At 34.5% G+C, this 26,432-nt stretch overlaps 2 protein-coding genes across 3 annotated transcripts in view; both read right to left on the bottom strand.

The window, feature by feature from the left end:
* The window catches only part of LOC140446625 (uncharacterized), a 56,144-nt gene extending 38,087 nt beyond the window's left edge, over nucleotides 1–18,057 (bottom strand). Inside the window, exons 1-5 of the mRNA XM_072539205.1 lie at nucleotides 17,722–18,057; nucleotides 15,585–15,968; nucleotides 12,900–13,069; nucleotides 2,882–3,023; nucleotides 961–1,188 (exon numbers count right to left, since the gene is read on the bottom strand). Coding sequence (XP_072395306.1) covers nucleotides 961–1,188; nucleotides 2,882–3,023; nucleotides 12,900–13,069; nucleotides 15,585–15,968; nucleotides 17,722–18,042 — 1,245 coding nt within the window. The 5' untranslated portion in view covers nucleotides 18,043–18,057. The remainder of the gene's footprint in view (nucleotides 1–960; nucleotides 1,189–2,881; nucleotides 3,024–12,899; nucleotides 13,070–15,584; nucleotides 15,969–17,721) is intronic.
* A 2,568-nt stretch (nucleotides 18,058–20,625) lies between these two features.
* LOC140446956 (zinc carboxypeptidase-like) overlaps nucleotides 20,626–26,432 on the bottom strand; it is a 37,005-nt gene continuing 31,198 nt past the window's right edge. For both annotated transcript variants that reach the window (XM_072539548.1, XM_072539549.1), the window contains exons 6-7: nucleotides 24,698–24,782; nucleotides 20,626–20,843 (exon numbers count right to left, since the gene is read on the bottom strand). In XM_072539548.1, the coding sequence (XP_072395649.1) occupies nucleotides 20,656–20,843; nucleotides 24,698–24,782 (273 nt within the window). In that variant the 3' untranslated portion in view covers nucleotides 20,626–20,655. The remainder of the gene's footprint in view (nucleotides 20,844–24,697; nucleotides 24,783–26,432) is intronic.

Below are 26,432 nucleotides of genomic sequence, written 5' to 3'. Positions count from 1 at the left end.
ATTAAAGCCAAATTTATTTTTATGTGGGATAATTCAAGGCCGCATACCTCAAGAATCATGCAAGATTACATTACCGATGTGGGTTTTCGGATCACGGAATGGCCAACATGCAGTCCAGACCGCAATCTTATAGAACATTTATGGAATGAGCTAAAACAAAAAATTCGAGCTAGACTTCATACCCCAAACTCAATCCCAGAGCTTATTGTTGCAGTAAAAGAAAAGTGGCTTAACATCCTACAAGAAATAATAGCGAACTTGATTAGATATATGCCTAATTATAGGCGGGAAGTTAATAATGCCAGAGTAGGTCATACTCATTAATTAATTGTTAAATTTTTAGTTGTCAAATACCCTTTTTGTGTTAGCAATAAAAAAGTTAAAAAAAGTTAATTTGTTTGATGCATTAATTTCATAATGTTACATAAGAAGTCGAAATAAATATTTAAAAATGTATACTCATATTAAATCATATTACATTATCTTTCAATCATGTAAGACGAATAAATGAGAATAGACTCCCAAAAATTGCCCTAGAAAATAACCCGCCCGGTTCAAGACCTCCCGGAAGACCACCTAAAAGATGGAGGGATAGTTGGCAATCTACCTCCCAGAAAATTAACCAGAGGCAGCTTCAGAATTAAACAGATCGAAAGATCTCCAAGAAGTAGAAGAAGAAGAAGAAGACATTACCTTTCAAACAGTATATTCGTTTTTTTTATCCGAGTAAAACTTGACTTTCTCTCTCTGAAAAAAATATAGTTCAAGTCAAAGTGGGCCGATTTCTATGCACGCCAGTTTAGGTTTGCTTAATTTATAAATTTTAAATAGTTACTGGTCTTATTGGGTTTACATTTAAAAGATATACGATGTGCACTTTTTAGCCTAAAATATTCATTAAATTGATATTAAAAAAGATATAGCTTTTTATATTTTATATACTGTAAGTTTGTTACTTACAGTAGTGTGGGAATACCCATATCCATCTGGATTTATGACAGGAGAATCAGCTACTTTGCTCATACATTCAGATAAACTGTTAGTTTCAACTTCAGAAAAAGCAGCTTGTTCAGGGCACGGATCGTTATTTGCTTCTTCTTCATTCCGTTTAAATTGCCAGTTGCGATTAGGATCGGTTTCTTTACAGCTTTTACCATAATCACTACGGGTTTTCCTCCATAAACGATCCTCAAATAAAAAAGTTAGATAATGAAGGTTTTTATGTAGGAAAAACCAAGAATAGTTGCTTAATTAATTAAAGTCGTAACAAAATTAAATGTACATGATTGTTAAAAATAATAACAATTGGCATAACTCATAAATTATTACGGGTTCAAAGGAAGAGCACTTATCATTTTTGAGGTGTTGTAGGTAAAAAGGTAGGATGGCAGCGTCTAAAACCACGACGGCGTCGCGTTGTAGTATGAAAACGAATCCACGACGGCCGCCGAGAAGAACTAAAATCTTCGAAGCTAAACGGTAGATGCGCTTACCTTTACGTTTTGCTTCATTCTGTATTTCGTAAGTAATAAATAAGGTTATTAGTAATTTTTAAACCTGTCATCTCAAGCATTATGTATACAAATGCGTATATATTAACTCAAGAAATTGATAAGTAATTAAAATATATAACTAAATCAGGTCATTATTATTTTAAAAATATAAAAAAAATTTAATAACACCAAACATTCTCCCCCTTTAAAAACTAATCTTTAAAAACAACTAAAATTGTAAGTGCGAAAACTAACCAATAAAATATAGATATAATGATAAAAGAATGGTGTAAAAACAAGTACCAAATGGGCAGTGGGCATATCTTGACCAATGGACATTGTAGGATGCCATCTGAAGCTGTCTTAAAACTAACAACGCATACAATGCCATTAGTGCCGCAACGCAACTAAATAATTGGCCAATTTTTAGTAATGAAGAGGTTGTTATTTATTTTTATGAGGACGAGGAAACCTTTAGTGAAAGATGGGATAAGACTATGCCATTTGGATCGCTCTTAACAAGAATGAATGTACTCTTTAGACCATCTTTTCCAAAAGTCTTTTCGTATTCTTAAGGTAAGTTGCCAACGATTAGGAGGGTTAATCTTTAAGGCGCTTAAATCTGGAGCGAAAACTGAATCCATTACGGGTTCAAAAATTAAAAAGTGAACAGGGGTCATTGCTTGCAAGTCATGAGAATCAAAGCTTGCTGCTCATAAAGGACGAGAGCTGAGTACAGATTTTATTCGTAACTCCTCGTAAGTTAAAATCTGTGTACCCAGAACATGACACATAAGGTTCTTGAATGATTTGACCCCAGTCTCGGCTAACCCGTTAAAATAAAGGCCATAGTGTTTAGTACATTTTTATGCATGTAATAAGAGTTTTTATAGGTTAGTTTTGATGCAACTTAAATATTTAAATAACTACTAAAATAAAAATGAAGTGTTGAGTGCTTGTATTTCAAATAAAAATTTTATTTATTTCTCTTCTTTTTAATGTAGTGTGATAAACTATCAATATAAGAAATGTAAATTGGAATAATAAACACCAACATTATACAAACAACATTTTACCTAATTATATTTTATTGAAACGTCTTATTTTGAATAACAGAATCTTTAGTTTCTACAATCTATATATAAAGATATAAAATATAATAATCTTTTTATAAAGATATCATCGTAAGGCAGAAATAATTAAAAAACATTTTTTAACCAGATTTGCATAATTTAAACAGTTTAAAAGGCAATTTGTCTTACTGGGTTCACATTTGAAATATTAACGACGTGCGACTTGCTAGTTTAATGTCAAAATATTCAATTGATCTTAAAATACATAGGTTATAAAATGTTTCCACATTTTTAATTATTATTTGTGTTACTTACAGTAGTATGGGAATACTCATATCCATCTGGATTTATGACAGGAAATATGTACCAATCATGAGTCTCAGCAATTGCTCTAACGGCAGGTTCTTTACTGTTCAATATTTCATTTAGGATAAATGTTGTAGTGGCACCAGAAATCCTTTAAATTAAGTAATACCTATGTATATATGCTATATCAATATTGTACAAACTAAATAATCTAATTTTTTTATTTGGGACCGAGGTTCGAGAGGACAGAAAGAAAACACTTACTACACTGAGCTTTACATACGAAATCCCATTGGATGTTTGAGTATATATTGAAATTATATGAATATATGAGAAAGAAAAATAGTGTTTAAAAAACTAATTTATAAGTTACACAATAGATAATATTAGATATAAAAATTATTTGGTTATTTTAATAAGTTATATACTGGGGAATATTATAAAAATTAATTATGTGAGGGCATTTTTAAGAAATTAGCATATAATAAGTGTAAAAAGTTTGTTTTTTAATAATTATAATATTGTAAATATATTTAAGTGAGCCATGTGCATATGCAACCAGATATACATACTCTGAAAGTGACAGACATTTAAATAATAATTACGAATATAAAGTGGGGTTATTTGTTAATTTGAAATGTTTAGTTTACATATAGTTACGGATTTGAAATAGTGTAGTTAATTAATTTAGGTTGTTTAAAATTACATATAAGTTTATATTCTGATCTGAAAAGCCTAAATGTCAACAAAATTCTCGATAGAAAAGAAAATAATTCTCTAGAATACAGAATTTAACCTTTGTTTACGGTAGAACTTTCTCGAATATGGTTATGTTTATGGACATAATCGAACATATACTTTTTCGAGAACATTCATATAGAGGAAATAGAACAATTCGAATAGGATTTCTTGCCAGATGGTTCTGGAACATTGAAAAGGTATAAATACTCGGTGATTTGGGTTAAAAAGAGTTCAGTGAGTAGGAGTTCAGTCAGGGGGTCACTTACTATGAAGTCAGAAGGCCAGTCAAACAGTAAGCAGTTAGTATATAGTTAGTCAGTTGGGAAGATTTTCAAGATGGTAAAGTCAGTATAAAGACAAAGGACAGTTACTACGAAGTCAGTATAAAGATGGTCAGACAATTAGTTATTAAGAAGACAGACACAGTTAGTTACAGTTAGTGAAGTCAGTTGTTCATATTGGAAAGTATATTAGAAGAATATTATTAAAGAATAAAAATTATGTTATGTATAAATGGTGATTGGATAAAGCAAGAAAGTATTAGTTGAAAATAAAATTATATAATATATTTGGTGATTGGATATTGGTATATTAAAAAGAAGAATGGAGAATGGAGAAAGGAGGACGATCTATGGAACGATAGAATGAGATGGAGATTGGAAATCGGAAGACGTCGAAGAACGTTGTAAACCGACATTATATATTATATATATAAAAAGAAGAATAAATATAAATGCTATTAAGAAGAAAAATATCTTAAATTGGTGGAAGCTGATAATTGGAAAAAGTAATTTCACAAAAACAAGAATAACCGAGGCAGGCTGAGAACGAAGACATTGAGTGGTGATTAAAATCTATATAGTGGAGAACAATTTATTTAGACATTCGGTGACAGAAAGGTACAAAATTTTGTTAATATAATTTAGTTAGTGTCATAACAATTTCAATTTTAAAGATAGTTTGTTTAAAATTTACATTGTCTATATAATTTAATTAGTTTTATAAGAATTTCAATTTAAGGACAGTTTATTTTAAATTTACATTGGCTATGTTAAATATATATGTGTGTTTCATAATAGATATAATAAAGATAATTTAAAAAAGTGCTTACAAACTAATTCTTTGAGAACCGCGATAAAAACCCTATACATATATATTATTAAAAAACACTCATTGCTCATTAAAACATCATTCACAAATAATAAATCATAACAATATATATATATATATATATATATATATATTGTTGTGTTTCATTTTATCAATCAAACATAGTGTTACGTAAAAATATGAGTCATAGTTTTAACCTGTAACATGTTTTTATTCTAATATGTTGTAGAGTTTACGAGAGGCATCTATTTACCTGAACGACCTTTCAGAAAAAGGTCGAACCGATGCGAGGGAAATCCAGTTTGCCTTTACCGTTTCGCCGTCTACTCAAGAATGATTTGGACTTTTCGAGATAACGGCGATTTATGTATAAAAATAAAACATTTTTATATGGAAGGACAGTTAATTCTCAACACCCGCGCTCGCGAATTTGTTACGTACGGATATAATAAATTATTGTCAGATAAGTTAATATAAATAAAGAAATAAATTAAATCCGTAAGTGTTATAAATATTGAACCTTTTAATAAATTCACAACAAATGGTGGCAGAAGTGAGATCGAACATAAATTAGACTTATAATAATAATACAAGTGAATATTTGTAAATTGTGAAAATGACGACGATTTATGAGCTGACAGTGACTAATTTAAGAAGACATCTTGAAGACAGAGAATTAGCTTCTACCGGAAAAAAGGCTGAGTTAGTCCAACGACTAAAGAACGCTTTGCTAGAAGAAGGACTAGATCCAGAGACTTATATATTTGAAGATGCTGTCATCTCGTCGGTTTCGAAATTAGAGAACAAAGTTTCTGGTGACATCGCATCATTAGAGAACAAAGTTTCCGGCGACATCGCTTCTTTGGAAGACAAAGTTTCTAACGAGATTTCTTCGCTGGAAAGCAAAGTCTCTGCTAATATCTCTTTGGAAATCTCTAAAGTAACTTCTGAGATGTCTGCCCTCGACAATAGAATGTCTTCGCTAAAAAACCAAGTTGCTGCCGATATGTCGGCCTTCGAAGAAAAGATTAAAGAGATAGAAAGGAAGATGGAGGAAACCGGGAAAGCAGAGAGAGGAAACAATCCAATTACAGTGGAGACAAAAGAAGACGAGACGAAATGTAAGTTGGAAACACGACCGAAATTTGAAGGAAGTGGAGGTACTGTCCATGTGAAAGTCCCAACTTTCGACGGAAAATCATCATGGAACAACTACATGAAACAGTTCGAATCAGCCGCAAGAGCAAATGGATGGTCTGAAAAAGAAAAGGCTGTAAACCTGACTATCGCTCTTCGAGGAGATGCCTTAGATGTGCTTCAGACCATAGCCGTAGAGGAGACCGATGATTTCGAACAACTGAAGAAGAGGTTAAATATGCGATATGGCCACGAACATTTGGAGCATGTATATCAGTCACAGCTTAAAAATCGTAGACAGAAGAAAGATGAGGCTCTTCAAGAATATGAGGTAGATATTGCCAGATTAGTACGATATGCTTATCCAACAGCTCCCGAAGACATGATGGAAAAATTGGCCGTTCAAACGTTTATTGATGGTCTTCGTGATCATGAAATGCAGAGAACACTGCGATTAGCTCGTCACAAAACGCTGGTTGATGTCTTATCCGCCGCCCTCGAATACGAGTCAGCTACGCAGGCCTCTGGCGGGTACAGTAAAGTTAGAACTGTAAAAGAGGAAGGAGATGAAGATAAACTTGACCAGCTCGTTAATATGATAAAAAGCATGACATACAAGAAAACGAAGACCATCAGATGCTGGAATTGTGGCGAAATAGGACACGTACGAAGCTCCTGTAAGCACCCTAGGTACGACGCAAATCAAGAAACTCACCATCAGGAAAACTAGAACGGGTCAGCCTTAGGGGGCAGCTTCGACCCAGAACTTTTCCAAAGACCCTCTCATACTAATAGCTTCTTTAAAATGTCGTGAAGATAGTGTATATGTAGATGGAGACATAAATGGTAAAAAGCATACGTTGTTGGTGGATACCGGAGCGACCAGAACCATTATACGCCCGACAGTTATAAACAGCCGAAAGAAACTGTTACCAACGAGGTTGCGACTTCGGACCGCTACAGGTGAAAATGCTAACATTCATGGAGAAATCCAGGTACAATTGGGAATTGGAGCAGAAAAGTTCGTCCATACTGTTATAGTTGCTGACATCGAAGAGGATGTTATATTAGGAATGGACGTAATGAATATGCATGGATTCCAATTGGATTTTAAGAATAAGGTAATCAAAGTTGGCAACGAGGAGGTATTTCTCCATCCACATAATGACAACACTGTGCAAGCAGCCATTACAGAAGATACAGTCGTGCCTGCGAGAAGCGAAACGATCATAGTAGCGCGACTACAGGGAATTGTAGACGAAGGGACACCTGTTATGATGGAGCCTTGGAACCACGACGATGAGGTTGGCCGTGGAATCATAATTGGAAAGGAATTGGTGACTTCGGCTAAAGAAATTTCTGTGAGACTTATCAATGTTAACGACTACCCAGTGACCATCAAGAGAGAGACAAAAGTAGGAACTTGTGTACCTGTGACATCCATAATCCGTCAGGCGACAACATCTGATAATTCCAACGACAAATTCGACCAAATGGTTGCAGTTGCAGGACAGTCTCTAAATCAGATGGAGAAAAGGAAATTAAGGGAATTTCTTCGGCAGTATCGTGATATTTTCGTACCGAAAGGAGGAAAGACGGGAAGAACTACCGTTGTTAAGCATAAAATTGATACTGGTAATGCTAAGCCAATTCGTCAAACAGCTCGACGATTACCACAGGCGAAGAGAGAGGAAGCTGAAACGATTGTTCAGGAAATGAAGAAAGACGGGGTGATAGAACCTTCTACGAGTCCATGGGTCTCTCCGGTGGTCCTGGTTAAGAAGAAAGACGGAACGACGAGGTTCTGTGTGGATTACCGTTTGCTGAACAACGTTACCAAGAAAGATAGTTATCCTCTGCCTCAGATCGATGACACATTGGACACATTGGCTGGAAGTAAATTGTTTTCTACTTTAGATTTGAAGTCTGGATACTGGCAGGTAGAAATGGACCCAGTCGATAAAGAAAAGACAGCCTTCACCACAGGATCTGGATTGTGGCAATTCAACGTTATGCCATTTGGACTTTGTAATGCTCCTGCGACATTTGAGAGGCTAATGGAAAATGTGTTGAGAGGGTTATCTTGGAAAACATGCCTGGTTTATTTAGATGACATAATCGTCTTGGGGGAGACATTCGAAGATCATTTGAGGAATTTAGAAAACGTTTTTAATCGACTTAAAGCTGCCCAATTGATGCTAAACCCCAAGAAGTGCCAGCTATTTCAAGGTAAAGTCAATTATCTGGGTCATATAGTCAGTAAAGAAGGAGTGGCCGTGGATAAGGGAAAAATCGATTCCATTAAGGAATGGCCAAAACCAACTGACAAACATCAAGTGAGAAGTTTTCTTGGACTATGTACTTAATACCGGAGGTTTATTAAGAAGTTTGCAGATATCGCTAAGCCATTAACGCGACTTACAGAGGAAGCAAGAGAATACCGCTGGGATATAGACTGCCAAAATGCCTTTGAAACGTTGAAAAAGCATTTAATAACAGCACCAATTTTAGGGTATCCACTGCCAGAAGGAGAGTTCATCTTAGATACGGATGCAAGTAATGTGGGAATTGGAGGAGTGCTGTCTCAGATTCAAGGAGGACAGGAACGAGTCCTCGGATATTTTAGTAAAGTTCTTTCAAAACCTGAACGGAATTATTGCGTCACGAGAAGAGAACTTCTGGCAGTAGTGAAATCAGTAGAGCACTTCTATCAATACCTCTATGGAAGGAAGTTTTTAATCCGAACCGACCATGCCGCCCTTAAGTGGTTGATGCAGTTTAAGAATCCAGAGGGTCAGATAGCCAGGTGGATCGAACGACTCCAAGAATACGATTTTAAGATTGAGCACCGAGCCGGAGTTAGCCACAGAAACGCTGATTCTCTTTCCAGACGGCCATGCCCAGCAGAGTGTCCCCACTGCAACAAAACGGAATCCAAGGAAGCAGCAGTGCTAAGAACGACGATTGTCAACGACGACTGGACGCCTACTAAGATAAGGGAAGAACAAGAGAGAGATCCAGTTATACAGAAAATCCGAAAATGGAAAGAGGAAAACCGTCGACCACCTTGGCAGGAAATATCAGACCTATGCTCAGTAGTTAAGACGTATTGGGCCCAGTGGGACTCATTTATCATCGAAGATGGCTTGCTTAAACGAGTCCTGGAAAATGATGACGGTTCAGAGAAGAGAAGACAGTTGGTGATCCCAAAGAGCAGAATAGCCGAAGTACTTCGTCAGTTACACGACAGTCCATCGGGAGGGCATTTTGGTGTAAGGAAAACCCTTCAGCGAATTCGGGAACGGTTTTATTGGATGAACAGTTCCGACGACGTAAAAGACTGGTGTAAGAAATGTACTATTTGTGCTACGAGTAACGGGCCTCACCGGAAAAGGAGAGCTCCTATGAGACAATATAATGTTGGAAGCCCGTTTGAAAGAATAGCTTTGGACATTGCAGGGCCATTTCCAGAAAGTGAAAATGGGGGCAAGTACATGTTGGTAGTAATGGATTACTTCACTAAGTGGGTCGAGATTTACGCACTTCCAGACCAGAAGGCCGCCACCGTTGCAGATAAGTTGATCCAAGAATATATCAGCCGATTTGGAGTGCCTTTGGAGATCCATAGTGACCAAGGCAGGAACTTCGAAAGTGATCTATTCCAAGGAATATGTAATAGACTAGGCATGAAGAAAACAAGAACTACCGCGTATCATCCGCAATCGGATGTTATGGTAGAACGAATGAATAGGACAGTTGGCAAGTATTTGACAAAGATGGTGTCCGATCATCAGCGAGACTGGGACCAATACCTTCCGTTCTTCACAATGGCCTACAGATCTGCTGTTAACGAATCAACGGGCCAGACACCAGCCAGAGTCCTATTCGGACGCGAAATGCGACTACCTTGTGATCTAGAATTTGGGTGTCGACCTGGAGAAGATGTAGCAGGTGAAGATTATGTGATCGAATTACGAAGAAGAATGGACGATGTACACGAGTTGGTCCGTTCCCACCTTCAGATCGCTAGCGACCGAATGAAGAAACGGTACGATACACAAGCCGAAAAGGGTTGCTTTAAGAAGAACGACAAAGTATGGCTGTATAATCCCAAGAAGCGAAACGGTTGTTCTCCCAAATTGCAGCAGTTTTGGGAAGGTCCATACCTCATCATGGAGAAGATCAACGATGTCATCTACCGAATAAGCAAGATTCCGAGGGGAAAGCCGATGATAGTACACCATAACCGGTTGGCATCTTTCGAAGGTGACCACGACGTAGATGAAGAAGTGGAAGTAAACCAAGTCCAAGATGTGTTTGACCTCACGCTTGAGGAATTCATGGGTGCCTATGGAGGTACCGGTAAAGCGAGACATGGTGTTACCACTGAAGAAAAGCAAGATCTACTCGCGCTCCCCGATGACTACTCGCTGGCCCTTACCATCCCGGCCAGTATCAAAGACGCACCAGGGTTGGCATCCGTCTTTCGAAGGAAGTTTGGTCGAGTTGCAGAACTTCAATGCCAAGTGCCAGCTCCCGGTAAAACCTTGAAACTCCAAGATGCATCACGTTACCTTTTCTACCTGGTAACAAAAGACACTGCCCGTGACCAACCTACCTACCGAGATGTATGGGAAGCCTTACTTCAATTGAGAGAGCACGTACTAGAGTCCGACGTGCAAAAGTTAGCCATGCCAAAGTTGGAGTGCCGCCAATTAGATTGGAGGGTTATCCGAAATATGGTGGAGGAGATCTTTAAAGACACCGAAGTCCAGGTGTTAGTCTGTTGCAATCCGCATAGTTACTGGTGCGGAGAGAAAACCGTCCCTTGTCATTTTTATACAACTGGAAGTTGTAAAAGAGGGTCCAGTTGCCGATACCAGCATACCGTTCCAGTTCTAGCCCCGACAAGGTTCCAGGAGGAACCATCTTTTGAGAGGGGGGCAATGTTACGTAAAAATATGAGTCATAGTTTTAACCTGTAACATGTTTTTATTCTAATATGTTGTAGAGTTTACGAGAGGCATCTATTTACCTGAACGACCTTTCAGAAAAAGGTCGAACCGATGCGAGGGAAATCCAGTTTGCCTTTACCGTTTCGCCGTCTACTCAAGAATGATTTGGACTTTTCGAGATAACGGCGATTTATGTATAAAAATAAAACATTTTTATATGGAAGGACAGTTAATTCTCAACACCCGCGCTCGCGAATTTGTTACGTACGGATATAATAAATTATTGTCAGATAAGTTAATATAAATAAAGAAATAAATTAAATCCGTAAGTGTTATAAATATTGAACCTTTTAATAAATTCACAACAATAGAATAAAATTTTTATTTTGTTATAAAACGCGGGCACATAAATTTGTAACGCCCTGTACATCAATTTGTAACTATTTGTTATAAGTTAGTTTTAAGCAGTGGAAGTATCCATAATGAATTTTACCCTGAAGGACTGAAAAATATTAGTAAACACTTAAATGTGAAGGGACAATTGTTTCCCGGTATTTGTAGATGTTATATTTTAACAAGAAAGGAAATAGTACAGATGAAATCAGGGAAAGAATAATTAAGGACAGAGCAGCGACCCGTGCCTTAAACTCTCTTCTCTGGCAAAAAACAATTCGACGAGAAACCAAAAAACACATTTACGGTAGTATAGTCCAAAGTATTACACTTTACGGTTCGGAAGTAGGGGACGTCACTAAAGCTAATAGAAACAAACTTATGACGACAGAAATGGATTATCTGAGACGAAGCTGTGGTAGATCGAAACTGGAGGGAGTTAGAAACGAACAAATAAGAAACGAAATAAAAATGGAGCGAAATATCAATGATGACATAGAAAGAAAACAATTAATCTCATTCGGACATGTTAAAAGTATACCAGAGTACAGATGACCTACAAGAGTACTGGAATGGATTCCTCCTGAAAGAAGAAAGAGAGGACGACCACGGAGAAGTTGGCGCAACGATATTAATGAAGCAATGGCGGCAAGATACTTAGAAGAGGCAACTGCATGTGCTGCATATGACAGAAAAAAATGGAAATTGGGGGCGGAGAAGCGGCGACAGCCGTAATCAATGCGTTATTAAAAAAAATTTTAAAAGACTTTGGTTTTGTTTCGCTGGAAAGGCCAAAGCCACCAGGTAGTTATTCTATTTAGAAAGTATAAGATTAACCTGTTATCATTTTCAAAGAAGTTTTGAAGCGATGCTTGGGTTTTTCTGATGTAAAATAAGAGGAGGGATATAAGAATTTTCTGATTGGTTAGCGAGTTTGAAATGGGGATGAAAGGTCATTGGGGTGAAACCGGTCGTTTTGGTAGTAAAATTACATTGATTGTGATTAAGTCTAATTTTATTTCTTTTACCTATTTGATTCATCTTTATCTGCTGTTAAAATAAATGTTTATTTTTAGTATGTTCGTTTTAAACAACCTGAGGCATTGAAGGGGGGTTAATATCGGCATCCAAAAGAGGATATAGTCAAGACTGCTCAAACTCTAGGGAAATAGCCTTGCTGAATACGGTATACAAAATATTAGCGAAGAGTATGCAAGCCAAATTTAAAGTGTACACATAACAAATATAGGAGAGTATCAATATGATTTCCGAAAAAGCAGATCAGTCACAGATAATGTTTTTAAATTGAGACAAATCGAGACTGTGCTATGAGTATAATATTCCTATCTACACTATCTCTTCTGTAAATCGACAAAAATTGCTGAATTTATTAAAATATTTAAAAATACCAAGCAGATCAATTAAACTAATTAAAATGACAATCAGTAACGTAAGCATGAAGATCAAATACAAGAGAAAACTGTAAGTCAGTTTCGAAACCGACAAGGTTTAAAGAATTGAAACCCTTTGAACCCTACTTAATTCACACGTTACAGACGAGTAGATTATTAGTAGGATACCGTAATTCATATGATATGTAACGTGCGAAGAAATGCAAATTAAAATGTGTTACTAAAACAGGCGTTTATATAATCTACAAAATTAATAAAAACAATTTTTGATCAGCTTACCATTCTCTTGCGTGCATTTGCGAATCAAGCCATACACTTCGTCGTCCTTTTTGTTTTCCAAAACTTACTTTTACACCCAAAATGTCCCTTTTTTCGAAGGATGTTCCTCCTTTAATTAAGTTTACTGTGTCTGGATAGTCTTTCGCCAATTTTTTCAACCAGCTGTTTATCTGTTGAGAATGTATACATTAATATTAGATACTAGTATATTAAAATCATTGTGGACAATTACACATTGGTGATACATGGTACAATGAATACACAAGGTATGATACATAATGTTCCAAAATCAGTTCGCTTTTGCGCATGACGTAGTCAAGATCGCTTATTCCCGCAACATTTGAATGTAGTTGTATAGGAGAGACTTTTAATTTTAAGTTTTTTTTTATATAATTTGGCTAATTTAATTATAGTAATTATAAAGAGATGATAAAATTATGTTATTCTAATATTTATCCTTTATAAAACACAGATATCCTTTATAAGACAAGTTTTAATTATCTTTTATTACACGTAGGTACAGGTTAATTAGCTTATACTCCAGAGTTTGATATTTCAGATGTTTAAAAAGATACATAAAAGTGGTAATAGAGGTACACAAAATTTGTACGTATATATATACCTACTGAACTAAACACAAAATCAAAATAAATAATGATAAAGTCAACTTTATTTATATCGAATGAGCTAGCTGGCCATCGAATATGAGTGTAGTGAGGGCACACAATATTGCACAACATTTAAAATGACATTTTTGTAATATTTACACATAAAATTATCTTGGTATTGTTTATAATAATGATAACATTGTATATTTTAATAATGATAACATGATTTAACAAAGAAAAATATGTTATTTTGGAAGATGCTAAATTGATTTCCTCCGAAACAGTTCTTATTGCAAATTGCATAGCAGGCTGAGGCTAATTTCTTACTTAACAAATCTATATGAAAAAACCATTAAGGTTTCATGACTAATAATTAATAAAAATAAAGATTTAGACTTACGTCGTTGACCTAGAAGTAGTAAGAAGCTGCTCAACATACTTTTTGGACTCAATGTGTTCGCCTCCTTGTACGCGTTTCTTTTGGTTGGTTAAAAGGGTAGCCGATGTTGATTTAGGCAAATAAAGACTAGGTACTGCCTCAGGTTTGAGTTTTAGACCCTTTTTAGAAACGTAATTTAAAAGTTCCTGTTGTAGATTTCTTTGGTAATCTTCAGTTTTAAAATGTTTATAACAAATTCTTGCTGTATTACAATTAAAATTATCCTATCTACAACAAGATATAATCCACAGTTTTCTGGTCACGCTATATTTAGGAAATGTATGAAACCTAAAGATTTTATCTTCATTGTCACTATTGCAACAAGCAATTGCACAGCGTACTTTGAAAAAGGTACAAAACCAGATATACAATGGCAAATAAAAACTTTCAGTTTACAAAAAAATACTATACAGTATAAATAAATAGTAACTAAACACCATTTGTATAAAGACACATATATAAGCATATATCTAAATTATTTTTCTATTATAAAATAGATGACTCAGTCAGTATTGAGATACTTTAAAATATATTTATTTTCTCATAACTTGCAATTTGCAATAGTCACCATTGATAACCGATATTATTGTTGACCTTTTGTTTTTATACAAGCTTTCTGTCTTGCCGGTGTAACTGAAGTCGATATTTATTGTGTTTTGCGTTTGAACTAATTTGTGTCTTATTTTCATATTATTATATTGTTTGATAAGTAAATTTTGCATATAATAATCGGTAGGTTATAGTAATCTGTATATTTTTTATTTTACTAAATTTCATTATAACTCATCTAAAATACCATATTGAATTGTAAAACAGATTTTTCTCTATTGTACTCTATTTTGTTTTTATTTCAGTAAAACTGCTTGGAAGTGAGTGACAGTGAATCAGAATAAGCAAATCTACTACTATTTACCTATTCACAGTATTTCCTCTGCAGAAAATTTTTAAATTTCAAGTGATTTGCATACAAAAAGAGTACTTATATTATTAGTATATGTATGAAAACAAAAATAAATATTTTGCCTAAATCTCTAGGAGAAGTAAAGGTTTTACGCTACTGAAAATGTATTTTTTATTCAATTATAATCAAAACAAAACATTTAAAAAAAAATTAGATCACTTTTTAACCATAATTTCAAAATTAATGTGTACGTTAAGCTGTAATAATGGGTTCGAGGTGGTTCAGGCGATCTTAACTACGTCACACTCCTGGGCCAGCTGTCAAATGTCATGCGCAATATCATACCTTGTGTATTCATTGTACCATGTTGGTGGTACTTTAAACTTTAAATGCTTGGCTCCACGGCACTATTTAGGTCCGCCCCGGACAAGGTGAAAATCATGCGATTGGTCGCCAATGTTTCTGGTGGACAACGCATTATAACGGACAACAAGTATAATACTGATATTATGTAGATCATGTGGAATAATTCTGAGACATAAAATATTGTTCCGTGTGTAACAATAATATGTTTACTTTAGTTTTGCCAGTAGAAATACAGAAAACAGAACGAAAAACAGACAACAATTTTCTGTATAAAAGGTTTGTACTCGATATGAACATATACTGTCGTTCACATTATTTGTAGAGATATTTTAATATTTTGTATTTTTATTAGTAAAATATTGTTTACTTACATATTCTAAATCATAGTATCTATCCCATGTAAAATCACCTTTCTTAACACGTCGAAGCTTGTTTATTCGAGATTCTTCATCTATTCGTTCTTGAATATTACTAATGAGGACTTGAAACTGTATATTATTTTTAACAATGACATCTTCAAAGTTATACTTGTCTAGTGGCGACACCAATACTTTAATAGGTATTCCTAGTCTATGTGTGTCCTTCCAAAAATCCAATTTATATTCGCTAGACTTTTGTAAGACTTGAAGAATTTTAAGTTGATAAATAGTTTTTGGGGATAATTTATACAAAGTATAATTATCATACCTTACTACTGCCGGTGAAAGGGACATCAAACTAGCCAAAATAAAAAATGCAATCAATTTCATTTTCTCCTAAAAATAAAAAGATATTTTAATATGTATTTGAACAATTTTAAATGAAAGACTAACTAAGGAAGAAGTGGATGAGATAGTAAAGAGTCACTACAAATAGATGAATAGAAAAAGTAAACTTAAAGCGTATGCAGTCGACAACGATTATATTATTTTTATATATACATTTTTCGTACAATTATATACCATAGTTTTTTCTTTATTTGAAACCACAAGCCTCAACCACAAGGGTTATTAGCAATAATCGATTTTACAGATAACATAAATATAAAAAGAGAATAAAAGAAAAGAGATGCAATTAGATTTTGTTGATTAGTCCTGAGGAAACCAAAAAAAGTATGGTACGATTGTGGTCACCATGTTCACGTTTTCATGTAGAATGTCTTTTATTGTTGTAGGTAACTGTTCATGTTGTCTTTCAAATGCGTACAACGGACACTCCACTAATAAGTGATGTACTGTTAGATCACTATCATACGCGAAACACAAAGGTTTGGGTTGCTCCTGTAGTAGGAAATCATGTGTGATCTTGGTATGTCCTAATCGTAGTCTGAAGATTTGTCCTATTCTTTAAATATGGTGTATAGTTTTTAAGTCTGTGACACGATTTTCCTTTGAAATGTGTCTATTGCAAACATAGTATGGATGGATAAAATTGATTTATAAGAATTTTAAGATCTTCTAATGGGTTCTTTAGATTCCATTGAATAATAGAATTGAAAATAGTTTAATTATTAAGTCTCCTAGAGAAATCGATGGGATCATCGTTAGAAATATTACCTAAAATTTGTTTTGTAATTTTGTTTTTAATTCTAAAACAACGGGATTTAAGATATCTTGGAGTGAACGTATGATTTATTTTCTTTAGAAAGTCTATCAATCCTTCGATATCCTCCGAGTAAGTTCTCGTGACACTGAGAGGATCTGAAGAACCATGCGCATTTTCAAAGAAGTCAATAAGTTCTTCCTGTGTTAAGTATTCATTGTTGGAGTTTTCTTCGAAGAATTGACTGGTGCATTTAATAAGATCTTCTACTAGGTTTCCGTTGTTTTCTTGTTAAGTTTTTGGTTTGTTGCTTCGTGGCTTAGTTTCAACGAAGGCATTTTCGTTATCTCTTATTAGGGGGATAGTATTTCCGATACGTTTCGTTTAGGGTGCTGGGATGAGGATGTATCTTAACCTAAGATTTCCATTTGAGACTCATTGGTTAGGTCACAGTTTATCGGAGTATGCTTACTTGATTGAGAGGTAATAATTTTTCTAGACGTTTCAGCCTCAATAAGAAAGGATTGTGTAGAAGAAATTGTCGAAAGGAGAGCTGATTGGTGTACTTCCTGTAGAGAGTTTAGATGAACAGTATTTTGGGCGTTGTTTAAAGTAGTCTGATTATTATTTTTGAAACACTGAGATTCAAAATATCCCTGCTACTTGCATAAGTAGCAATATTGCTTTTCGACGGAAAAAAAATTCGATAGTTGTTATCTTTATGGTTAATTAACGATTAAGAATCGGGTAATTTGTCTAAGTTAGTTGGCGCTATAAAACTGTATCGTCGGAAACTCAATATATGCTTGAATGCTGGATTTGAAGTCCCTACCCTGGGAAAGTCAATTGAAGTTATTAGATATATGTACTTGGTATACTCAAGTTTTTCAGTTGTTATTCTAAAATGCTGCGCGGAATACTTAGATATACGTTGGAAATAATCAATCGTTCGTTTGGAGTTATAAGTCTTCGGGCTTGAATACGTACTTGACTAATTACTACAATCCCATTGTCGTTTGCTAGAAACTCGTCGACTGTCTGTTTACTGGTAAAGAAGAAACAAATACGATCGTTTATAATTTTAGAAATAGAATATATTATTCTGGGATCCACTTTACAAGTTACTGCATTAAAGTAAACTTCAATATTAGAGTTTGGAAGTGAGTGAAGTAGAATTGCTTGTTTTTTGTTTGGAAATTTATTTGTGGGTTGATTAAGAACTGTAAAATATAATTTTGATGGTTGGTTTAAAAGTAGATTGCCAGAACTTTCCATGGTGGAAGACTCCACTGCTGAACCCATTGCCATACTTGGGCTAAGTAACCTGAATACGGCCCTGGTCACTCCCTACACCCTACGACAAATTGGCAAAATAGTTGTTTACCCTTGATTTGTTATAGATAAAATAGGAAAATCAAACTTACAGTTTTTAATCCAGAAGAAATAACATTTTTACACGGCACCTTTGTTTAAATTTTAGATATAAACAAAATTTTACATTTAAATCAAAAAAATTCCTTATTGTGTCCAAACTAACAAGCTAATATTAAATATCAATTATCGCTAATTGCTGATATATTTACCGTTCGGAGGTTCGAACGAGCTATACCAGAGTTGATGAATTGGATATCTAAATATTATAAAGGAATACCTTTAACAAAAACATATTCAGAAATTAATGTAGGTACTTACGTAAACTTAAAAAAACATAATTTAAAATCAATTACTTTCACTCACCCAAAAGTAACAGACATAAAAGAGTGCAGAAAGTCAAGCTGTGACAGTGACCACTTTTGAATTAGCGAATTTAAGAACACAAACAAAAACAAGTTTTTAAGTTCATCAACAAGTAAATATTTCTGTCGAGTGGGTGCGTTACAAGGAAGAGCTACGTTCAAATTTTAAACGATGTTGCCAAACTTCAGAAAAATTCTAAAAATGAAATTTTTAACCCAAGATCAATGACCTTTCCATGTGTAACAAGATTACTGACCTATTAGATTTTTCTAACACATTGTTCATTGTAAATTGAACCCAAACATTTAGAAATATATATGTTTAATAAACAAAATTAATTTCATCTTCACTTGCAGTTGTTCCTCGTACGGCGGAGCTGTCTTTACTGGTTTCTAAACACGTGTTTCGCGGTACTAATGCTAAGATCAAGAAATAAAGCACATTTGCGTCTGTATACGATTCAAAAGAGGATTCGCGATATTTTTCGCGTAACTTACGTGAGCAGAATGTCTGTTACTAGCGGCAGTCAACAGTTGAGAGAGAGAGAACGTCTGTTGCTATCGAAAATCAACACCCAAGAGAGCACGTCTGTTGCTAGTGGTGGTCAACAGTAGAGAGAGAGTATGTCTGTTGCTAGCGATAGTCAACAGGCAAGAGAGAGTCTTTTTCGTTAGCTTTTTTATAACTAGCTAGCTTATTTCTAAAGGATTGGGATTGAAGTGAGGGTAGAAAGAGTTGGAGTAGGGTAATAAGTTTAAAATTGAGGTGAATGATAGTAATTAATACAGCGAAAAATGACATGGTTTTTCGCATGTAAAAAATTTAACAACGCGCCTTTTATAAATTAATTATTAGGTTAATTTCCACCGTCAAGCTTTATTACCAATATATTTATATTAAACAAATAATTGTAACAGTTGTTATATTTATATATAGTTGTTTATTACACAAATGTAATAAAATTATCAGTATGTGGTATACTGATATAGTTCCATCAGTATACCATATTTATTTGGTATTCTAATGAGCCTTTTTACATCAGCGAGATACAGTAACTTTATCATTTCTGGGAAAGTTTGCAGTAAATATTGAGTACAGCAGGAGTGACAGGACCCCTCCTTATGACACTTCAGCCTTCGGGGTGCTAAGTTTGGACAGGACTTGTCCTATTCGAGCTCTGAAGTTCTGGTTTCTCAAATAGGAAGGGATTAGTCTTGTTATTACCCCGCTGTAGCCATATCCCCTTATTTTGTATATCAGTTCTTTATGCCAGACTTCGTCAAAGGCTTTGCTTAGGTTCAGGAAGGCTGCTCCTGTGTACTGCTTGTCGTTAAATCAAGCTGCTATGCACTCTGTTAGTCTGAGTACTTGTAGCTCACTGCAGTGGCATACCGTAGTAGACTATATCGTTTTCCTCATGTAGTGGTGGAAGTGGTTTTCTGTCGCTACTTAGTAGTCTTTGTAGTTTTTAGATGTTCTGAAGCTGTTTTCTTGTGGCATTTTAAATTAATTACTATTTAAATGGGAATAAGCCACAATTAAAGGTTAAAGTAAATTTATTGACGTTTCAATTTCTACTTTGGAAATCGTTCTCAAAATACAAACATTAGTAAATTAAACAAAATTGTTTTTTGTTAATTGCTGAAAAATCTATGTAGTAGTTTAGTAGTCTTTCGTTTCTAATATTTCCTTCCTTCAAATTTCACTATTTTAAATATAACCATTCTAAATATACAAGGGAGAGAGGACTTTGGGCTAGCACTGTACATACAAGGTGCTGGGAACTCCAGTTATCTTTTTGACGTTCCCATTAGTTTCAACATTAGGTTTTTACTGTTTTATAAGGTATTTTACAAGGTAATTAGTTTTATTTATTAATTTCGTAGCAAAATTAACACCCTGTAGAATTTTAGTTATTTGAAATCAAGAAATATATTTTTATATTCAAAAGATTTTTATTATAGTTTGCCTTTGTTCAAAATTAATAACATAAATACTTTCTGAGTTTTACGGATTTAAACTAATGTCTATGAAAATTATAAGTTATAATCTTTGTTTTTATCTGATAAATTGTGGAAAATACCTTGTTGAAATAATTATGGAATAAATGTAAATTTTTAATTAAAAGATAATTTTTTTTGTTTCTTTATTTGAATTATTTTTTAATATAGCCTAAAAATATTATTAACTTTTGTACAATGTATCAGCTCCTTTTAATAAAGTAACAAGAGAATCCAGTACTTCCAAACAATTGGGTAGAATTTGGTCTTTTGGTAGTTCGAAAGTGAATTGATCACGCAGTTCATATGCGTATGCAAAAGGAATCTGATAATTCTTCTTATACCAGTCCATGCTTGATCCTGTTATAAGACCTAAAAACAAATGGCAAATAAGGAATAGACAATAAATAAGACGGTTCTAAAACTATTTTCGTAAGAGGCTTTTGTATTGTCTACCTGACTTGACAAATCAACATTTTCATCGATTGTATTTCGATTTTTTACTTGTTTTTAAAATACGAAATAGGTAATTAAAGAGCTCTATTTTAAACTTTATAATATACGAATTTTTTGTATAACGAGGAAACAAAACAAAATATTTGGTTTAGTATTGTGAGAACAATTTACTTGTGTAAATTAAAACGGCAAAATATGTTCAGCTGACCTTCCGCTAACAATTGTTATTCGAAATATAGTTCCTCTTACATGTCGTACTAGTGAAGGCTGATATTTACTTTGGATTATGAATGAGCTTAAGATCTTCGTGGTTTTTAACCCTTTCTCGTTTTGGTTAATTCCCATGTAGGGCTGTGATACTTAAGCTCCCCCACCATGAACATATATTTTTGGTTAGTGTTGCATAAATGCAAGAACAAGGCGAGACTTGAACAGTCTTGGTCTTCCGCGAATACACCTAGTATTGATCTTGGTCTTGGTATTGCGCTCTCAGTCTTGGTCTTGCAGCAAGAGTCTTGCAAGTCTCACAGGTACCCATTAGCCTATTGCCATTTATTAAACGTTACTTTAGATCTTAGAATAAAACAGTAGGTATATTTTAACCCTAAATTAACATAGCCGTAGTAAAGATCAGTAGGAAGACGCCAGAACTCGTGGCTGAAAGACCTGAGGAGATGGTTCGACCGCTCATCCGCAGAAATCTTTCGCGCAGCAGTGTCCAAAACTAGAATTGCCATTTGGATCGCCAACCTTCGGAAGGAGACGACGTCAGAAGAAGAAGTAGTAAAGACCAACCAAATTAATAAATGTCTAAACAACTGACACCGGGTGGGGTTTAAACCTACAATCTAAGCTATCCGTGCCTAGGCCTTAACTAACTGAGCTATCTACCATGTCCAACACGAGTCAGGCTGTTTCTTGGTATACGTTTGCATTTATTAAGCTTACATGTGATTAAAACACAAAACAAACCATTTATTTGACAAAGAATTAATACCAAGTAACCATCTGACTGACTCATCACTTAAACTATTTCTATGCTTTCCAATTACTAATGATTCTTCTTCTTAACGTGCCCTATCAAGTCCAATTGACGTTGGCGATTAACATGGCAAAACTGTCTCTGTCTAATGATACTTTAGAATATAATTATTGGTAGCTACTAAAGTTGCACTTATTGAAAGAAAATCACGGGCCATCTTCGATAAAGTCGGATATTCTGTCTCATGCGTCCTCTACCACTCTAAAATGTCTTTCGAGCTGGCGGCTCTGGGTTTACTCAGGTACTCTTCCAATTCTTCAATACCTAAACCTAGGCGACAAGATTCAGATGAAGTCGAGGGATATGCATACAGTTTCTTAAAGTCTATTACATCTTCATCTTCATCATATTCACATACTTTTTTTTTCTTGGTGATTCTAGAGATTTATTCCTTAACTCTAGGATTTTATATTCTTTATATTTCAGTTTTCAATTTTTAGTTTTCTTTCCTTATAGTGTCATGTAAAGTGTCTGATCCTTATGCTTTGGTAAGGCGCAAGAGTTTTACAGGCTTCGTCTTGTTCTTGCTCAAATCTTGCACGGTCAGTATTGGTCTTGGTCTTGTTAAAATTAGGTGGTCCTTGGTCTTAATCCTCCTCAAAACACATAAATAAGACCAAGACTGCAAGACCAAGACCGATTTTGAGCAACACTATTTTTGTACCTTGAAATATACTAGTTCTTGAAAATCAAAGTTTGTATTTAAATGTTTGTACACTGAAGTAACTGAATGTTTTTACACTATTTTATATTATGGGTCAAAATTTAAATATCATTTTTAGAAAGTCGAACGGACCTAAATTTGTCCGTAAATAAAGATTTTATTTCCAATATGGTTCGTCGTTAAATATTTTTAATACTAGTTTCATATATTTTATCCATAGTCTGCGTCTTAAGATTGTTATGGAAGGTTTCTAGGTTACCAAAATGTTACATTTGTTTTTGCCACAAAGTTGAGACAATATAGCTTCTTTGAATACATTTTTTCCTCCAGTATTAACTAAAATCATCATCAAAGTCGATCTTGAAAGAAAACGATTTATTTTCTTTACTAGTCTTCGCTAGTGCTTTGGTGGTAAATCACATACTTTTTCATTTAAGCATTTGGTTTTTAAAAAGAGGTGAAAAAGAAATAAATTAGACTTACTCACAATCAATTTAATTTTACTACCCAAGATGACCGGTTTCGCTTTCTAAAATTTGCAAAGCATCATCAGGTCAGTGGTACAAAGTAAATTAAATGCTGAAATTATAAAAAGCCCATATTAGGGTGCTGTCTTATAAGGATATAGATCAAAAAAGTTATAGATCAAAAAAGGTTTTAGTAATTATGCCAATATTACATGTCTGTGTTTATTAATATGCATAAAATTGCTTTAGCAGACAAAGTAGCAACCCACAAATTGGCAAGAGAAAAAATCTGTTAAAGTGTGATAAATTAGAAATAAACAAAATACTACTTACATTCCAGTACCAGAGTTTTTATATAGTGATTGGTAATACATAGTTCAAACTATCCCGTATTACTAATAATGAGTGATCTTGGGTCAATTTTGTAACTGTCTGACAACTTAGGAGGTAGTTCCTTGAGGGGAGGGATGTTAACAGATGATACCACTGACCTGATGATGGTTTGCAAATTTTAGAAAGCGAAACCGGTCGTCTTGGGTAGTAAAATTAAATTGATTGTGAGTAAGTCTAATTTATTTCTTTTTTACCTCTTTTTAAAATGGACTCACACAAGCAACACATTCATCATTTTGTTTTTATTTCTTTATAGTCGTCCAATATTTAGTTGCGTACATAATAGCAAGTTTTGTGACTGTTTTAAGGAATTGACATTTCAGTTCGATTGAAATCTTTTGTTACACCAGTTGCCTACCTCGGGTTGTGTTGTTCCCTTGGGGTTGTGGTGTTACTGTCGCATGCTTAGAATACTGTGGACAAAACACATATCTAACGAACATGTGCAATATACCATGCACAAAGAGTGAGAATTGATCAACATCATCAAAATGGGTAAGGGTCCAATACTTTGATCATATATTGAGAGAACCTAAATATCGCTGACCATTCAGAAAAAAATCAAAGAAAAACGCTGGGTAGGAAAAAAACAACTGTCCTGGATACGTAACATTAGACAATGGGCAGGTCGAACGCTCCAGGAATTGTTTCATCTAGCTGCCGACCAAGAAACATTTCATCAGCTTGTTAATACAACCGTAGCCAACGCTTAAATATAATCACGGTAAACAAACAAGAAAGAAAGAAGGTTACCATTAGTCAACCTGATTGACCAATAGCGTTGATTCTATGTGATTGAACATAGAATTCACTGTAATAATTATTCACACTATTTCAAGGACATTGAATTTGATCTACAAAGTGTCACAACGTTAAAAATAGCTGCATAGCAAAAAATTGTTCGTGCTAGCGTTCGCATTGTCTAAGAAAATTTAAAAAACCTAATTGGAAATAAAAAAACAACAAAATCTCGTCGTTGGTGGATGAGACCTTGGATCTTAAGGGGGAAATATAAGAGTGCGTCAGTTAAATGGTTCGTTGAATTAACTCGAGATAACTTGGATGCATATAAAAATCATTTAAGAATGTGCGAGAAAACATTTAAAGTGTTCATACAGAAAAAAAATTATTGACGCAACTTTCTCTCACTCTGTTCGAAATCAAAAAAGTACTAGTACCTATTACTAATAATCATTGAGCTTACCCATTTCATCTGCTATACTTCCAACACGATATTGAGTTCCGTACCTCTGTGCTAACGATTCGGCAGCTCTATTTGCTAGTTTATACTAAAATAAAACATAAAAGATATCTTCAGTTTTTTTTTAATTTTGTTTTTTATGTTATTGCAACAAAACAAAACTTTATGTCTCTAAAGTTAGCATATCCATTTTATAAGGCCAAATTCAGACAAACACTATAATTTATTGCCAATTTATTGCTAATTTATTACGAAAAGAAAACATTTATTGCTTTAGCCGTTTCTGAGAAATACTGGACATGCTAACTATACGGTAAAGCTAGCATAGCTGTATTTCGTCAAGGAAAAGAAGTACAGTTGTTGCTAATTAATTGCTGTTATTTGGTATATTACACAATCCCCAAAAGCTACCCCATTATTCCCTAGCTCAAAACACACCCCCGGGAAAACCGAGATATAGGCCAAAAAGCGAACCGCAAGGAATTTATTCCTAATTTATTGCCAAAATTTTACGCAAAGAAACAATTAATTGCTGCAACCGTTTCCGGGAAATAATGATTATGCTAACTTTACGGTAAAGCTAGCCTAGCCATAGCTATATAGCCATATTCCTTGAGATTCGTTTTTTTTCCGATATCTTGGTTTTCCGGTCGTGTATTTAAAGCTAGGGGATGATGGAGTAGGCTTTGCTAATTGGTTAATTTACCAACCAAAACCTCAATCTGTAGACCTTTTCAGTAAAGTTAGCATACCCACTGCTTTTCGGAAACGGCTACAGCAGTAAATGTTTTCTTTTCGTAATAAATTATAGTGTTGGTCTAAATATGATAACTTTACAGACATGCATTAGAGTGTCGGTTCCTCAAGCAAATCAACAGAAAGCGCTGTTATGTGGCCAAAACATTCTACTGAAGATCTATGCTAAGACTTCTTTAAACAGCCTGCAGAACTTTCGTAATGCACTAATGAAATGCAATAATTACTAAAAACAAGATTACAGATATATGGTAGCATTTTAGTTTCACCCCGAATATAATAAAACATCGAAAAAAAATTATTAATCTTTTTGCATCTATAAGATATATATATATATATATATATATATATATATATATATATATATATATATATATATATATATATATATATATATATATATATATATACCCGGTATTTAGGCGGCACACGCCCTTCCGGTAGGGATCTATGGAGGAGTATCACCGAGCCGCAAGCCCTTATCTCTTGCCGTACTGCTCCACCATAGGCCGATCAGATACCAGCATATTCTAGACTAAGCCGCAGATTCATTTTAGAATTTTAAACTGCTGCGTTAGCCTTTTTGTTTTCTGTCATCGAGCTGGGGATCGAACTGACATCTCTCGCAGTGAAGCGAAGGAGAAGCCAGCCGCCCAGCCCGCTTGGCTATCCGATCTATAAGATTAATAATATAAATATTTTTAGTCTGTTTATAACACAAATTGCTTTTTCTATTCATCTTTGTTACGCCTAGACATTACGCAGAAAATAAGCAGAAATATTTTCACTTAGGTTGGTGATGAATGCTTACAAGAGAATAATTTTAGGTGATGAGATCACTCCTCGATGGACCAGCCGCGATAGTAGTTGGTTTCATGGTTGAAGTTGAAGAGTTTTGTCACATGCGGGACAAGGGAATGCGATAGTGTAGTAGTGAAAACAAATTGGGATCTAAACGAAAAAGGATCTTTTTCGACGATAC

This window comes from Diabrotica undecimpunctata, chromosome 7 (genome assembly GCF_040954645.1).
Source record: "Diabrotica undecimpunctata isolate CICGRU chromosome 7, icDiaUnde3, whole genome shotgun sequence".
Classification (NCBI taxonomy): Eukaryota; Metazoa; Arthropoda; class Insecta; order Coleoptera; family Chrysomelidae; genus Diabrotica; species Diabrotica undecimpunctata.
Note: the sequence above shows the minus strand (reverse complement) of the source record. Positions and strands in the feature narration are given on the sequence as shown.